At 40.1% G+C, this 18826-nt stretch overlaps 1 protein-coding gene across 1 annotated transcript; it reads left to right on the top strand.

Moving 5' to 3' along the window:
- The first annotated feature begins 1195 nt into the window (after positions 1-1195).
- LOC105394110 (multidrug resistance protein homolog 49) lies at positions 1196-18498 on the top strand. Its single transcript, XM_048633178.1, has 26 exons — positions 1196-1236; positions 2909-2948; positions 3167-3363; positions 3721-3865; positions 4322-4422; positions 4759-4930; positions 7236-7360; positions 8773-8968; positions 9328-9549; positions 9798-9984; positions 10121-10263; positions 10379-10587; positions 11507-11601; positions 11708-11878; positions 11986-12092; positions 12225-12368; positions 12527-12709; positions 12835-13038; positions 13332-13461; positions 13627-13822; positions 13901-14063; positions 14243-14437; positions 15310-15519; positions 16581-16727; positions 17420-17528; positions 17866-18498. Exons 1-26 carry the CDS (start codon positions 1196-1198, stop codon positions 17955-17957), a joined length of 3924 nt encoding a protein of 1307 aa, XP_048489135.1. The 3' UTR covers positions 17958-18498.
- Positions 18499-18826: the final 328 nt, after the last annotated feature.

Below are 18826 nucleotides of genomic sequence, written 5' to 3'. Positions count from 1 at the left end.
GTTGTTTACTTGTCACTCATTCTGTCAAGATTCAAGATGGAAAAATGAACAGAGCCTTTGATAAACAATATACGAACTAGATGTTGTGTGACATAAAAAATGAAGCGAGATACTGTCTGGGTTTTATATAATGTCAAACCGAGATAAAAGTTTAAATTTAATGTCCTAACCTAACTTGGAACCGCAATATAGAAACACAAATTGATGGCCCTACCTGGAAATCGAACCCGGGATCCCTGGGTGATGAAGCTGAGCTTCTACCACTAGACCACAGAGGTAGATTCAAGAAGTTAAACCTAATGACTTAATGAGAACTATTGAATTAAGTGAAAAATCTTCAAAACAAAAATTTTAAAATAAGACCTTACTTAGAAATTGATATGTTATTTCCCGAGAAGTTTCTTTTCCACTGACACTCCATCTTGTTCGTTGTATTGTTTTTCAAAGGGCATGGCGTAATAATATTATTTTCAATGACGGATGTCAAAAAACAACCTCGGTAGAAATAGTAACCATGGCAACCTCAAAACCAAAAAGTTTGGTTGTTTGAGGTTGTTTGAAATCACAGAGACATAGACAACAAATTTCAATGAATATGACAGAATATTGATTGAAGTGTGAGGGAAATGAGTGAATGGAGTGAATGATACACATAATGCTGGATTTATGAATGGTCTGTTAGATTTTCGTCGTGGGACTCATAAAGTTAACAAGGGTAATAATCCTTAAACGCGTCGTCAGCAAATCCGTTATTGAGACTGTAACTAACAGAATCATGAGAAACCAGGTCTAATTGTCAAAACTCGATTCTGAATCCAAATAATATATGAGATTAAAAAAAAAATTTGACAAATAATGTATGAGATGACATACGTGAAGTGAATGGTGAAGGGAGAATGAAGATGAGAAGTGAAGTCCGATTTTACAGAATCGCAAAGCTGCATTTTGTAAGTGGCACTGTTTCTTTGCCCGTGAGTGTATTACATTATGACTTATACTTATAAATTATATTACATTTGTATGTCTATGTAATGGCATCGGCAAGTGCCATGGAATAAATACCATGTCATTGTGGCGCTGACTGTACCAAAGGACTCGGTCTATTTATCGTTCAAATTTCCATTCATGAAGTTGAGCGACTGAAGCGCGCATGAAAGTTCTGTACATTAACGTGACATAACTGTAGTGAGCCAATATGATAGATAAGAAGAAAAAGAAAAATAAGGACAGTGAAACGTGAGTACGATTTTCATACATATAAGTATTGGTGATAGGGTACATTCATATTCTTTTACGAATATTGGTTTAAGCGGGAATGTGTAAATAATTTAAAAAATATAAAAAAACTATGTAAATGAGATACCGACTCCACTGTTCATAGATTTTTATCTAAATAAAGGTGTTAAATCCATTGAATACTTATTGCCTTAAATAGTTAATTAATAAGTTTTTTCATTAGCCCTGTAGTCGTTGTCACACAAAGAGCGTAGACAATAGTAGACATAGAGCAAAGCGAACAAAACAAAATTAATAGTCAGATTTGTTAGTATTCATATGCGAATGCATAATGCATGATACCTGTCAATATGATCGGTGGCCAATTCTGAAGATTAATACATGAACAGGTATTGCTTAGCTACAGTAAATTTCATAAAATGGACTTTAAACTTTTTTTCATGGATTTATAGTTTGAAAGTTTCTAAGAAGAAAAAGTTGTTCAGCACGACGAGTTGGTTCACCGCTTTTCAGTTCACAATACATTTTTTTACTACAACTAGTATACCTTAGAAGAAAAAATGAATTTAAAAGTGTTGTTCCCATTTTTGCAGCCCAGCAGCACCTACAGTATTTCTCATTTGTGCCGATGTGTGTTCTCATTATAACCGTAACGTAATAAAACGTTGATTTAAACCTTTTCTTGGCATGTCGGTGACAAGCACTATTACAGTGCTACATGTTAAACTTTAACTGTACTAGCACAAAAAACTTTAAACACTGTTTAACCAGTATTTTAAACGGAATTTGACAGATTTTGTAGGCGTTTGACAGCGCTTAACACCTGTTAATACTGTCTAAGTTTTTATGGTAAGGCCCTAAGGGTTATCACCGTGGTGAAAGGAGGCCAGTCAGTTCAAAATATAATCTTTGAAATGATCGTTTTTTTTCGTAAACATTAATTTAGTTCTTAAAAAGTTACGAGTAGATATACTGAAACTTACTGCAAAATTTTACTTCACTCGGCTTAATATTTTTCAATTACTTACAGAAAAAGCAGGCAAAAAATATACTTGCCTAGGTCCAATTATATTCTAAATTAGTTGTTTATAAAATAGATGGCATAATAGAACGTGTGTACATTTCAATCAGGACAGATGAACGTTGACATGGACAATTGAAAGTGTAGTAACATTAATTGATTGCCCTTGTTCTTGCTCGTATTTGTGAGTCGTAAAGTTTGATAGATGCTGTATGTGTGTGTGTGCAGCATTATGTACAGTTATCGGCATAACTGTATAAATTTAATTGGTTTTTAATTTTTACTATTATTTTCGAAATATTTAAACTTTTTAAAGCTAAATCTTTTATTCTTTGGAATAGGGATTGCTTATAAACTGATAGTATTAATAATCGTATCTACCATTAAAATATACTAACTGAAGTGGTAGTGAGCTTGACCGATAATGAATGAGTAGGTACATAGATAAAGCTATGTATATTGTATAGTCTATGTACTTGTAGCCATAAGACGAGAAAGACGGCGCTTACATGGCGCTTCTTAGGAGTGGCCTATATCTAAAAGTTATGTGTGATGCACTGATGAAAATAAATACCTAATACCTAAACTACCATCCTAATACCTACTTAGGTTCTATTGACGACTTATTCATAATTGAATTTTATTTTACAGTGAGGAGGATTTTGAGGACCGTATTTCGTTTTTTCAAATTGTAAGTACCTACCTACAATTGCAATGATTGTTTAATATTTTTATTTACTAAGTGATTTTAAAAGTTCAAAGAAGGAAGAGTAGTTTCATTAATGTGTGTCTACACATTTTACGCTTTCATTGCATCATGCGCATTGACTTATCTTAACAAGCGTTTCAGAAAACGGCCTTGAGATCAATAGCACTTATTATGACTATTAATTTTCTTTTATATTCCAGTTTCGTTACGGAAAATGGTACGAGTTGTTGGCAACGGTCGTCGGTGTTGTGTTTGGGATGGCCAGTGGGTTCGGTATTTGCTTCAACTTGGTGACTTTCGGTGAAATTACTACGGCCCTGGTCTGCAGGACCACATATTATGAAGTCACCTCCAGTCGACTACCCGTGCTTGAATATTTTGGAGGTGGGAGGCAATTGTGAGTCAAGTAAATTTAATTGGAATGTTTGATAATTACAACCATTAACGTAATCATAGCGTAAGTGTCCAGGTTCTTAATTTATATGTTGATGGATTTCAAACTATTGACCTCTACTTGAATAATAATGAATAAAGTGTCTATGTGTATCATCTAAATGCACATCCACCACAGCCCTTATGAATTGATTCATAAACGACATAGGTACTTAACAATAATATAATAATATGTGAGGATATCTCACGAAACACGGCCATCAGACACCAAACTTGGGCTTTGATCCCGTTCACGATCATATCCGATTGACTACGGACATATTACTTTTCGGAACTAACTGATACTGTCACCGTCCACCAGAACGAATGCCTCATACGAAGAGAACATGGCGGCCCTGATAGAGGACGGGGAGGCGCTGCTGCTCAGCATGGTGTTCAGCATCGGGCTCTCCTGGATCCTCGTCATCCTCGCCGTGTGGCTGGTCAACTGGAGCGCGTTGAAGCAGGTGGGTTATCCTCAAAGAGAAGTACTTTTGCTCCTTGGTTATCCCTAACCGCCAGCTCCCGCTTGTCTTCTTAGCGTGTGGGTGACAAACACCAGCGCTAGACTTGGCTTGGCTACTGTGGAAGGATTAGCTAGTGAGAAATAGTATTAGTAGCTGATTGGCGTGTACCCGATGTAGAATGTACATGAATACGTAAGTTGGGGAGGATCCTTTCGCAGTGTACACTTTGGAAACTAAGAGTGAGAGAGAGAGAGAGAGAGAGAGAGAGACACGTGTGGCAGTGGCAGGAAATAGTGGTTAACTGTATAAGAAATCTGATTAAACGCAGCAAAAAAACTTACGTGGACGTACCTATGAAAGTAAGACTAATGAGACAAAAAAGACTTAAGTATTCATTCACAAAGAGCAATTTGAAGAAAAGCATAAAAAAAAGATTTTTTTGTTATTTGTTCCCAGATTACCAGAATCCGGTCAATGTTTTTGCGATCGGTTCTGCGTCAGGACATGTACTGGTACGATACAGACACGAGCTTCAATCTTGCATCCAGAATGTCTGAGTAAGTACCAAATTATTTACATAGTATAAATTATAAGCCATCTACATCATGATAAGCCATCAAACTTCTACTGACCTTGTAATGAGCACGACAAAACTGTATTCCTCATCTAGCCACAATTATTCGCGAGATGGACGGACGATCTAGTCATGGATGCGGGCGCCTCCGATCGGACAGGGTGGAAAACATTAGGGGAGGCCTACGTTCAGCAGTGGACGTCCTATGGCTGAAATGATTACTAAGTAGTATCTTTATAAAAGCGTATTTTCGTATCTCGGCGGTTCAAGTCAGTTATGTAAAGATTATACATATACATATGATCTGTATTTCTTCCAGTGACATGCTGAAACTGAAAGACGGATTAGGAGAGAAGCTGGCGATAGTGGCGAACCTGGTGGGCACGGCCGTGCTGTGCATCGCGGCCGCCTTCCCGCAGGGCTGGCAGCTGACCCTCGCCTGCGCCTCCGTCGTGCCCTGCTCTATAGCGGCATCCGTCGCCTTGGCTAATGTAAGGATTGTGAATGTTACATGCGTAAAGGCCTATAATCAAAAGTAGGAATATGTCTGCACTTGGATTAGAAGAGCATCGCTTCGTGTCCAGTGGCTTACTTGTCCAAGATCAACAGCCTTATTATAGTAGTGTTAATTGTTTATTGGACTGATTTTTAATGGGCAGAGAAAAATAACATGGGGAATGATTCTAATAGTGGTACCCCGATTATTTGATTTAGAAAGTGACAACTATAATGTGGCAAGTTACTTGGCGACCCTCCTTGCGGGGTGAAAGAAGTGGCGGGGGCGAGGTAGCACGACATGCTACACACGTAGAAAAGTGTGCCCGGATTAATCTCGCGATAGCTTGTAACTATTTCTGACGTAAGTAAAATTTTATTCTATGAGTGTTCCCGTAAATGTCATATTTAGCTTAAAATTTATAGTTTGACAGCATTAAAATTTGGATGTTTACCTTCAGAATATCTACCAATTTGAATTTATTTATGTAAAAGTGTTTTATTTTATAAATCAATTTCCATGTCACTTTCATGTTCACTCTCTGTTTGAACTTGTTCATCGTCGTCGTCATCCTCATCTTCATCATCGTTTTCATTAACTTCAATTATAAATCTAAGACAAAAACCAAAAACATTATACCTACTTTGAAGTATAATGTACTAGAGTACGCCAGTCATATTAGTTCAGTGTACACCTATAATATTTTATGTTTAATTTACATTAAATTATAAATAAACAATAACATACCTACCTGTCCAATACATCGTCAAATACTCTATCAGATTTATAATATTCGTCTTAATTTTTTATGACATGGTCGTCACAATTTCTCCACTTTTCAGGCGAATAATTAGAGAAAAGCAACTCTAAGTCTTTTATCTCTTTATCTAAGTTAGAGTCAATCGACGTTCTTGCGAGCTCGCCTTTCACGTACCGCCACACAAGTTCAATAGGATTTAATTCCAGGTGGTATGGGGGTAGGCAAAGCACGACTTGACCATTTTCTTTAAAAATTTCATCAATTTTGTAATTTTTTCTGTGTTTTGCTCATTAATTACTTTCATTAAATCACATAAATTTTGGTTGCTTTCCTAGTTACAAGAACTGACAACTGACGCACTGTCATATGGACTCTTCGTCTTTGTTGTTTACTTTTTCGTATCTGACTGCGCAGTACCAACCTTTAGCCGCGTAGCATGACTGATCCGGTACGCTGTTCTACAAGAAGTCCCTATATTGAGACATTATACGATTTGTTGTTTTTAACGTTATTTTTGTTGACGAATTATAGATACCTAATAATAATATTAAAAACCGGCCAAGTGCGAGTCGGGCTCGCGCACAAAGGGTTCCGTAGCAGCAAATATAATAACCAAAATTACAGTTAAATCAACCTATCTCAAAAACTATAAGAGATACTTTGATCAAACCAAAAATCGTTGAAAGAGTTAATTAGCATGCATCACCTCTATTTTTTTTAGAATTTTATACCCTGTAGTTATAAAAATAGAGGGGGGGGGACATACTTTTTACGACTTTGAGAGCTGATATCTCAAAAACCGTTCACTTTAAGAAAAATGTTTTTTAGAAAACTTTATATCATTTTAAAAGACCTTTCCATTGATACCCCACACGGGTATGTACATCGAAAAAAAATATTTCATCCCTCAGTTACATGTATGGGGGGCCCCACCCTATTACTATTTAGTGTCATATTTTTGTAGCGGTTCATACAACACATATTCCCATCAAATTTCATCACTGTAGTACTTATAGTTTCCGAGTAAATCGGCTGTGACAGACGGACAGACGGACAGACGGACAGACGGACATGACGAAACTATAAGGGTTCCGTTTTTGCCATTTTGGCTACGGAACCCTAAAAAGGCCTCAACGCTCATCCTAAGACTAATGGTCTCAGGATCAATGATCTCATGTGGGTCGCACTCAAATTATGACAGACTATATAAGACATGTGGCCGCCTCGGCTGCGCGGCCGAGACTGCCGTAACAATGACATGCAGTGCACGCGTTGCCCTTCCCCGCTACCCTCCCGCTACCCGCTGTCGTCTTGGGTACCTCGTCCCCTCCGCGTCTTTCACCCCGCAAGGAGGGTCGCCAAGCAACTTGCCAATCTATACTAATGAATTCCTCGGATAACATTTACATGTATATTCATTTTATTTACCTACAAGCTGAAGCTGCAAGCTGGTGAATTCACACCCACACAAGGGTTTTCCCGTGAATGACTCCCATTTTATTTTGATTAATCAATGGAGAATGTGCTATTACTGTTGCAGTACCAAACTAAATCATCAGTTCGAGAGCTGAACTCGTACAGCCAGGCGGGCAAGCAGGCAGAGGAGGTGCTGAAGTCTGTCCGCACCATCATAGCCTTCGGAGGAGAACAGAAGGAAACTGACAGGTACAATTATCTATTATTATTAACACTCTTGTATACCCAAAGATCAACGTGGATTTGGGTGTATCCGAAATGAATACTTATTTAGACCCACTGTTGACGACGCCACGACGCCTTATTATGAGGCCCCATGTATATAGTTTGAATTTGGAACCTTTTATTGTTTATAGTTTATGTCATTGTGACTTTGCTAGATACTTTTACACTATTATTCTCATTCATTGTAAATAAAACCACCAAAAGACCATGTTCTATTATTCTTGCACCTCAACAACCAGCTGCATCGCTAAAATGGTCCTTCGAGTTCAACTCCGTAATCAGCTGAGGTGTAAAGGATAATATAAGAACAGTTCAAAAGTGCACCCGGTCGAAGGCGAACATCAAAATTGGGCTACAAAATGTGCCGTCGACGTCACATGATGTCCCTCGACGACGACGCAGCCCTCACCAAAGCCGCAGTGAGAACCGGAGACTGGGTGTCCCAGCAGCAGAACGAGCACCGTCCGAAGCACACCGTCCCCCACGCAGACCGTAGGGAGTGAGCACGCTAGTGGAGCAAGAGAGCGAGAACCGGGCAAGCACGGGGCCTGCACATGATGTAACAACCGTAGGTCCCGCGCGCCCGTCGGTTGAGCCCGGCACTGATCGGGGCCTGCACCTGAGGATACAACCGTGGGTCCCGCGCTGCCGCCGGGTGAAGCTGGCACTGATGTCCCGGTTCAGCAGCTCGCCGCCGCCGCCGCTGCCGCCGCCCACACACCCCAGGGGGGAAGCATGTTGACGACGCCACGACGCCTTATTATGAGGCCCCATGTATATAGTTTGAATTTGGAACCTTTTATTGTTTATAGTTTATGTCATTGTGACTTTGCTAGATACTTTTACACTATTATTCTCATTCATTGTAAATAAAACCACCAAAAGACCATGTTCTATTATTCTTGCACCTCAACAACCAGCTGCATCGCTAAAATGGTCGGTGAAGCTGGCACTGATGTCCCGGTTCAGCAGCTCGCCGCCGCCGCCGCTGCCGCCGCCCACACACCCCAGGGGGGAAGCATGTTGACGACGCCACGACGCCTTATTATGAGGCCCCATGTATATAGTTTGAATTTGGAACCTTTTATTGTTTATAGTTTATGTCATTGTGACTTTGCTAGATACTTTTACACTATTATTCTCATTCATTGTAAATAAAACCACCAAAAGACCATGTTCTATTATTCTTGCACCTCAACAACCAGCTGCATCGCTAAAACCCACGACTAACTAAGCATCTATTAAGATATGCTGCTCAAATCGAAACCCATAACGGAAAACTTCATTAAAATCAAACTTTAAAATTTCGAGATATTAGTAGATAGATATAGCAAAATTTGTATAGCCAAATTACTATTAACGCCATCTGCTTTCAGATACCGCCGCTTGCTCGAGCCAGCAGAAAGCTACAGCAGGAAGCGCGGCCTGTACACCGGCATCGGTACCGGGCTGAACTGGGTGCTCACGTACAGCCTCAACGCCATCGGCCTGGCGTACGGGACCAGGCTGGTGTTGGACGACATGGTGAAGCCGGCGGAGGAGAGGCGGTATGAAGTCGGGAGTATTATAAGTGTGAGTGGTTTTGAGTGTATGGTTAGAAGATTATGGTTATGATTGACTTTAAATAACTTAATGGTCTTACAGCGATACAGTCATCAAATTGGTACGGGGGGCTATAACTGGGTTGCAAGCTTTCACAGGGTTACATAACCGAGAAAGAAAATGTCTCAATTTATCTAGCGACAAGTAGATCTATCTTTTTAACGATTTTAACGGGTTCATCACAAAGTTTAAGTTACTCAGTAAGTGAACTACATTGAGCTGGCAACAGGAACATCACTGATATAAAATCACATACTTAAAATACTATAAAATAATACTCTGTTCAGAAAACAGAGATTCAAATTATAAAAACACTCAATGTTTCGCAGATTATGTTCAGTATGTACATGGCAACCCAGTCCATAACCTTCTGCGTTCCCCACGGGGAGACCTTCTCCGCGGCCCGGGCGGCCGCAGCCGGCATCTTCAAGCTGATCGAGCGAGCCCCCGTGCTAGACAGCCAGGAGGGGGGTCAATGCCCCCGGAGGGTGAAAGGGGAAATTGTGTTGGAGGACGTCACGTTTAATTACCCGTCGAGGCCTGAAGTCAAGGTAATGAAATGTGAAACATACATACATAATAAAATCTTGCAAGGAAATATGCCATCAACATACATAAGAATATAATAATAGATGGAAATATTTATAAAGCGCAAACCCAATCCGATCGATCAAAGTTTTTAAGCAAACCTGAAATGAACACTTCTAATGAATTTTATCGCTTTTGGTAGGTTCCATTTTAATGTCCAATTCAGTCTTAGCGTGCTTGAACAGATGATTATGGACTTGCATTTTTCCAGATCCTCAAAGGTTTCTCCATCCACATCAAGCCGGGTGAGAAGGTGGCCCTGGTCGGGTCCTCAGGGTGCGGCAAGTCCACCATCCTGCAGCTCGTTCAAAGACTTTACGACCCTCTCTCTGGAGTCGTCAAATTAGACGGCAAGAATATCAAAAACTTAAATTTGGCGTGGCTGCGATCTTCTTTGGGTAAATTAGTCAAATATTGATTTTTCTTGTATTAATGTTTCGCAGCAATTCTAGATATTTTTCAAGTCACTCATTCATATTTGCTAAAAGTATCTGTGTTCCTAAATTTTGGTTATTACTTTTGATCTTTCATCAGGTGTGGTGGGGCAAGAACCAGTTCTCTTCCGAGGAACAATTTACGACAACATAGCGATAGGAGAGCCTGGAGCCTCCATGGAGGAAGTCCAAAGAGTTGCAGAACTGGCGTACGCGCATGAATTCATCGTTAAACTGCCTAATGTAAGATTATTCGATGTTTTTAAATTATTCTGAAAGATGCAATTAAAATATTATTAAAAATAAAATTATAGTACCTGTATATACATACTTTCTAAAGTCGGAAAAAATATACCAGGGTTACAATACGATGATAGGCGAGCGCGGCGCGTCGCTGTCGGGCGGGCAGGCGCAGCGCGTGGCCATCGCGCGCGCGCTGCTGCGGGAGCCCGCCGTGCTGCTGCTGGACGAGGCCACGTCCGCGCTGGACCCCGCCTCCGAGCGGCGCGTGCAGGCCGCGCTGGACCGCGCCAGCCACACACGCACCACGCTCACTGTCTCACACAGGTATGTACCGCTCGCTGCTGCTGGACGAGGCCACGTCCGCGCTGGACCCCGCCTCCGAGCGGCGCGTGCAGGCCGCGCTGGACCGCGCCAGCCACACACGCACCACGCTCACTGTCTCACACAGGTATGTAAAAAATATCAAAATGGGTTCAGTGTTAATATCAATATCGTAAGTCGTAACTTCGTTGTTCACTGCAGCCATCCCAACTACATATAATACACTCACAGGCAATGAAAAGGTTCCACTGAGAAAAACACACATTTACTCTAAAATAACTAACTATACGGAAAAAGCTAGCTTTATGAAGCCTTCTGCAACATTGAAGTACATTTATTTTATTTTACATTTAAGGAAAACTTACAGCTATTAATAGTTGGATAGCAATTAAAATGTATAGCTAAAAGCCAATTATCAGTTTTCACTTATACAAAACTTAATAATAAAGAGCACAAGATTGTACACTCATACTTAATTATGCTAACAATAACTTAACTTGATTCTGTTATTAGACTGAAATAGTAATTTAGTACACTACAATATGATTATAACTATCTAAATTTTAACTAATTAACTTAATTAATCAACAGTTAATATAGTGGTAGGTTGTACCTTACTATATTAAAAACAAGTCATGTATACTTACCTACTAAACTCATACATAGAACTTATACATAAAACAATTATACAAAGCAACAAGACACAAACAAAACAGAGCATAAGGATTTTACCAACTAAACACAATCATATTTTGTTCAAATTTTAAATGTTAGTTAGTTTAATAATGTTAGAAAAAATTGGGGTCGTTTGGTGTAGGCTTTTAGTGAGTGGAACTATTTCATTGCCCGTGAGTGTAATTACTGGAGACCTAGGTTTCAACAACCATAGAACTTTTTGACTAAATTCCTGTACATTTTACAGATTATCAACTATAATTAATGCAGACCGCATTATTTGTATGGATCAAGGAGTTATCGTTGAGCAGGGGACACATGAAGATTTAATGAATTTGAAAGGTACATAAACATTACTCAGACCACATGATCGAAGAAACAATCTAACCGATGTTTTTATAGCATAGATAGAGGATAAGTAATATTGACTAATCATTTTGCTTGGCAGGATTCTATTGGAAGCTTGTAACAACTGGAAAAGAAGTGAAAGAACCTGAAGTAATAGGGACAGTAGAAGAAGAAATAAATGAAAATGAAGAATCACTGTCAGCCATACCTTCGCGAACAGACTCAAAGAGGAGATCCAGACGGGTACATAGACGACCATCTACACGGAGAGGTATAATAACATTACTAACCTAATTGAAAAGGTTGTTACCAATTAAGTATTAAGATCATGCAGAAGAGTAGTGGAATAAAGATTATAGGTACTCTGAAATTTTTCAGACTCTCATGATTGGATGTCACCCAGAGCCTCAATATCATCAGTGATGTCAGTTGGTTTCCAAAACTTTGGTTTCGAGGCTGAAGAGGAAAATGAACCTGAAGAAGAGGTGAGTAAATTTTATCACAAGAACATCAAGAATTTGCAAATATTTTTTGCAAAAAAGTATGAAATAAATACAGTAGTCGTGGTCTTTGCGAATCTAACTTACCTACGTACTAATCCCATAGTTAATTTCTAGGACGACGTAATACCAGTAAGCAACTGGGATTTAATGAAACAAAATGCTCCAGAGTGGCCCCTTTTGGTCATCGGGTCCATTGCTGCTTTCATTCAGGGCACGACTTTCCCTGTCTTTGCGGTGCTCTTCGGGTTCTCTATGGGAGTAAGTTAAAACTTTTCTTTTGTTTTATTTTGTTTTTATGTGTGTTCACAAAATTAAATGTCACTGGTTACGAAATCACGAAGTCTCGATGCAGCCTTTGCAATCTAATTTATATCGTTGGAAAGGTGCAAGTTTTTACCAATTTTTATCTTTTCCAGATGTTTGCATTGCCAGACCACAATGAGATAATTAGGCTGTCTGAAGTCTATTCCGGTCTCTTCATAGTGGTAGCGGCTATTGCCGGTATATCAATGTGTTTGCAGAGTATTGCATTCACGAACGCTGGTTTGAAAATGACGACTAGACTACGACTCCAGTACTTCAGTAGTCTTCTCAAGCAGGTTTGTAATTTGTAATATTGGGACGCGAAGGGTCATGATGGGGATAAATAATAATATTATTATCAACTAAATAATTTTAATATTAAAGAATTAGGTAGGTACTTACTAGCTATTTTTTCTTTTAGGAAATGGGTTACTATGACAAAGCTGCCAATGCAGTAGGAGCACTCTGCGCGAAGCTCAGCGGTGACATCGCAGAGATCCAGGGAGCCACTGGACTCAGGACTGGTCTGATACTGCAGGGCTTCAGTTCGGTCTTTGTCGGCTTCGTCATGTCCATGTGCTACAATTGGAAAATGACCCTGGTTGGCACGGCGTTTTTGCCCATTGTAAGTGGAAAACACATTATGACTATCTAGTATGTTGGCGAGTTGTTCAAAATGACCTCATGATTCATGTATTTTTGGTGTGTGGTGCTGGTCACCGAATTAAGAATTTTCATCTTTTTTATCTTTATCTTTATTCACTCTCTTTTGGCTTAGTGCCACTTTTACAAGTCCTGTATTGTATATTATTTTCATCTTATATTTTCTATTATTTTGTATTCCTTTCTATTAGGATAACTTTTACATGACCAACAGTTTTAATGCTGTAATGTGTTCTTGCTATGGCTCTTTTCTAGATGGTCGGTAGTATTTGGCTTGAGGGTATAGTTTCCCTGAAGTCCCAACAAGATAAACGGGCTACTATGGAGTCAGCCACCGCCGTCGCGTCTGAAGCTGTCACCAGCATAAGAACTGTGCAGAGTTTATGTAAATATGGTCCTACTTAATATTCAGCAGATTAAAATTTGTGGGCTGGCAGTGTTGGAATCATATGCCGCTGAAACAAGAATTTCAATGCATGAATATAAGAAATGCTTTAGCTTTACCTACTATAATTAATATTTTATATTTATTTTAATGTTTTATTTCCAGCTATTGAAAAAGTATTTATAGATAAGTTTGAAGAATCTCTTAAATCTGCAGCGAAATCAATATCTCAAAAGTCCAGGTGGAGAGGCTTAGTGCTTGGTTCTGGAATTTATGTCCCTTTTGTTGCATACATTTGCACCACCATGTATGGTGTAAACTTGGTGGCTAAGGAAAATTTGGAGTACAAAATAGTGTTATTGTGAGTATTCTATTTTTAGTGTTCTGCACAGAATTTTACAAAAACCCCTTATCGATATCCTTATTAAATCCTTTTTAGGGTAAATGAAGCCATCATGTATGGAGCATACATGCTGGGACAGTCTTTAGTGTATGCTCCCAGCTTCAACTCGGCAAAAACCTGCGGGGCCAGGATCCTCGGAACGATACAGAGGGTTCCGAAAGTCAGAGATGCAGATGGCGTGAAAGATAAAAAAGATTGGGTACGTAGCTGACGTGCATTTAAACTTAATAATATTAATGTAGGTAATCTGTGAATGGAGATAGAAAAATCATGAGAATGAAGATTTTTCTATTTCCAGATTTAATGTTGTATGAGTACAACATATTTGTTACTAATCCGAAAACCAATAAGTACTGAAATCCATATTCTTTCAAACAGGCTGCCTCAGGCAACTTCAGCATCAAGAAGCTGGAGTTCAGCTACCCTTCGCGACCACACCAGAGCATCCTCAGAGGGATCGACCTGGATGTTGACGCCGGCAAGACCATCGCCCTGGTCGGGTCGTCAGGGTGTGGCAAGTCCACCATCCTGCAACTGCTGCAACGGTACTATGATCCGGATTGCGGGACTATTGTGAGTATCCTTTTACAGTCTTGTGCGGTATGTGGAATCATTTATATGAATCTTTAGAGTTGAGCCGTCCCCTGTGTGTCTTAGGAACAGTCGTTTTAAGATCTGGTAGGTAGGACGATTAGCGCCGCATTAGATCTATGCTTTTCTATTTTTGCATAATACAGTTTTGAGCGCATTATGAAGTATTTTATCGTAAGATTGTAAAGTGATGTTTACTGAACATTATGATCATCTCTTTATCTTTCACTTGCTATTCAGTATTGTGTGTTCTTTGATTAGCTAATCTATTTCAGTCAGGTATTTTAATTGCCAACACGTGGTAACTCAGTAAGTACTCGTAAGATACAAACGTTCATTCACTTTACATAGTAAACTTTAATAAGTAGGTACCTATTATTACGCATTATTATAAACTCATAACGGTGTATATAGTACACATTATGACCAAGAATAAGATCTTTTCACTCATAATTCTCATTCGCCGCGACATTTGTTCTGCTCTGACTCTCACATGGCTGGTACCACTGTCATAAAACACTCACTACTGCTTTGTCTACAGGAGCTAGACGGTTGCGACATTCACTCGCCCCTGACCCTGCCCCGGCTGCGGCGGCAGCTGACCTCTAGTCTGTAATTCAACACTCACCCCTATGCTTTCTCTATAGGAGCTAGACGGTCGCGACATCGACTCGTCCCTGACGCTGCCCCGGCTGCGGCGGCAGCTGGTAGCTCTGTCACTCAGTATTCACCTCTACTGCTTTGTCTATAGGAGCTGGATGGGCGTGACATCCACTCGTCCCTGACCCTGTCCCGACTGCGGCGGCAGCTGCTAGCTCTGTCACTCCACACTCATTCGATTGCTTTGTCAACAGGAGCTAGACGGTCGTGACATCCACTCGTCACTCACGCTGTCTCGGCTACGGCGGCAGCTGGGCGTGGTGCAGCAGCAGCCCGTGCTGCTGGAGCGCTCGCTGGCCGACAACATCGCCTACGGAGACAACTCCAGGAAGGTCTCGATGCACGAGGTGGTCGCCGCCGCCAAGCAGGCCAACATACACAAGTTTATTGTCTCCTTGCCGAAGGTAATTTGAGTTACGTGATTCATTTTGAAATGAATTCTTACACTAGACTCGAAAGGTTGCAAATAGGCTACTTGCTCAAAATTACGTTAGCAGCATATGGGTAAGCAGCATTCAGCACTTCTATGGTAAGGAGGGAGTCGTGGAGTCATGTTATCATGTCATATGGTGTGGTAAGGGGAGAGAAATGTAAATAAATAAAAATGCTTTTGTCGGTACATCTACATTTTTTTTCTTTCGCTTTGGCAAATTTGTTACCAACATTGTGCGATGTCGATAACAAATTTGCCAAAGTAGCTTTGGCCAATATTCAGCTTTCTAAATGATCTTATTTTCAGTCTACCTATTGAACTACATAGAAAACAACTAATAACTAGATAAACAACTAGATGGCCTTGGCAATATTTAAATCTATTGTAAGATTTTTGTCGCCGCCACAATTGAGTCTAATTGTCCACTTGCTCATATTGACTTTGAAATTAATTCTTCATATTCAAATGAATACATAAATACAAATCAGTTTGTAGTGTCTGTTCAAAAAAGGAAAATAATAAAAGCATTTCAAATTACCTACCAGAGAACAAAAAATCACCGCTTTTTACCTTTTAAAGTTGCAAACTGTAAGTCTGCCAACTTCAGCACTAATAATAGTTTACAGCTATTATAGCAAAGACCCCTCAAGATGTCCTGCCAGCTACTACCTGCTATTAGTACAATATATTATGAATGTACCATATAGGTAGTATTAAGCTGCAGGTGTGCCAATCCCAGTATACATCTCTATAGCTCTAGTGTTTATCACCGAGATGATATGATCAATTATAAGGAACTAAACAATTGTTCCAAGTTTTACATTATCTAAGGATCAAAATTAAAACAAGTTAGTGAAAGATGGGCGGGTTGACCACTTACCCAAAAACTCTCTCAGTACAAGCTTGCTTGCGCAAGGCCAGCGTGGTGGACTAGGCCTAAAACCCTTCCTTCATTGGAACAAAACCCGTGCCCCAGCAGTAGGGACTTGATTGGTTATGATAATGAGTGAAATATGTACCTAATAATTCCAGGGCTACAACACGAACCTCGGCTCCGGCGGCGCGCAGCTCTCCGGCGGACAGAAGCAGAGGATTTGCATCGCTCGAGCTCTGATCCGCCAGCCCCGACTACTGCTGCTGGATGAAGCCACGTCTGCGCTGGATGCTGGTAGTGAGAAGGTACCACCAGTCAACTAATGATGTAGCTTACCTCATGTGGGAGACTTCGTTCCTGCACCAGCTCACATGAGTAAAACCTTAGTGTATACTCGTTTCTCTTACTGAGCTTATATATCGCGCGGGCGCTGGTCCGCCAGCCGCGACTACTGCTGCTAGATGAGGCCACGTCTGCGCTGGATGCCGGTAGCGAGAAGGTACAACCATGTAGTTTACCTTCTGGGAGAGAGTAAGTTCCTGGGGGTTGACTCTATAGGATGAAAAACTAAGTTTCGGAGCGCTCCTACACGAGTCACATCTCACTGTGTTAAACATGCCAATTGCACGATTGAACTTTTTCATAGTTCGCGTTCGTTACTTTTTCGTCAATATAAATATAGAGTATTATAGAGTAACCCCACTGCACCTGGCGCACATGCATGTAACTTCTGTGTATAATCGTTTATGGTCTAGTCTCCCTTACTGAGCTTGCACCCTTTTCCTTGGCCAACTGCTCTTTGGTGCTCAGGTTTCTCTTCAACCGTTTCTTCGGTAACCTGTTCCCTTCATCATCATATTATTATGAGCAATAATATTAGGCATTGTAAATAAATTCAGAAGAACTAACTGCATTATGTCACATGATTAGTCCTTAGAAACCATAGACAGCTAATATAAATGGCTAGATGCTCACGTTTTTCGTTGTCTGTTTGCAGGCGGTGTCGGAGGCTTTGGAGGCAGCTGCCAAGGGCCGCACCTGCATCACGATCGCACACCGGCTCTCCACTATCAGAAATGCTGACCTCATCTGTGTTGTTGATAAAGGTAACACTTTCAGTTATTCCGAGTATCTGGGGAGTAAAGGGGATTGAAGTGATGCTGTTAGTGCATTCGTGCATCTGATTTAAGGTAAGCGTCCATCTACCGGTATCGTACGTATCGCACCTAAAAAATTTACATAAATGTAGGGTGAAACTGGGTGAAACGCCGTCGGCAATGCCGATGAAGTGGACGCACTTGTGACAATGTCTGTACAAATATTAGTGAATATGATGCTTCTGTTGCGTACGATGCCAAAATGTGGTCAATTACCTTTGGTAGTTGGCTGTTATGTGATTTTCCGTCTCAATACCAAACTGATAACGATATGCATTATTGACAGGTAAAATCGTGGAACGTGGAACTCACGACGAGCTGATCACGCTGCAAGGACACTACTGGAGAATGAGCAAGGGACAAGAAATCTCTTCCTAAGCAGCTGAACCAACCAACCAGGTTAAGTGTGGCAATAAGAACACTCGACTGTAGTCTGTCAATGGCGCGCCCTAACGCAATGAGAATACGTACTACACGCGCGAGTTAACTTGGCACCTGGCCGAAAGGAACCAGGGGTCACGCCGGGTACCCCCGAGCTTGTTAACATGACATCTGGTTCTTGTTGTCCAGGTTTCAAGTTAACTCGTGACTATTTTGCAATGGATTCTAACGCTGGCCTTTAGACTAGAAAGGCGTGCGTTTGAGAATTCTTTCAGGGGTTAGATATTTGATAATAATATAATTATGTTCAAATTCACGAGTCTCTTGCCATGAGTTGTCATTAATTCATGAACGCCATTTACCTACCTACTTGTTTTTTTAACAATGTACAAACCAAATATTACGTTAAGTATTATTCCTAGGTAATATACATTATACCTACTTACTTATAAGGTTATACGATTTTATAGTAAAAATAAGGATACTTTTTAATAGGTATGATTCAATAATAATATATATACTACTTACTTTATATGTATGATGTGTATTTTTATTTAAAACTAGTTTTATTGTTATTTTAACAACAAATTAATGTGCAAATAAAGTTTGCAAAACTTATGTAAATATCTATACATTTTCGTTCAAGTACAGTTCAGTTCTTTGAGCAGCGCCATCTGTGTTAAATATAAATATCCCTGAAGCTTTTCTCGAGCTATAATCCGTGAAAACGCCAGGCTCGCGTTCAGTTTATTCAGGCTCTAGTTTAATAATCGACCACTAGATGGGGAATTTCTGTTTTTTGAACGTATAGGTTGCATAATTCTACTCTGCAAGTGGGTGTATACCGTTGGTACCTATGGGACTGT

This window comes from Plutella xylostella, chromosome 5 (assembly GCF_932276165.1).
Source record: "Plutella xylostella chromosome 5, ilPluXylo3.1, whole genome shotgun sequence".
In the NCBI taxonomy this organism is placed as follows: Eukaryota; Metazoa; Arthropoda; class Insecta; order Lepidoptera; family Plutellidae; genus Plutella; species Plutella xylostella.
This window is presented reverse-complemented; position numbering and strand designations above follow the sequence as displayed.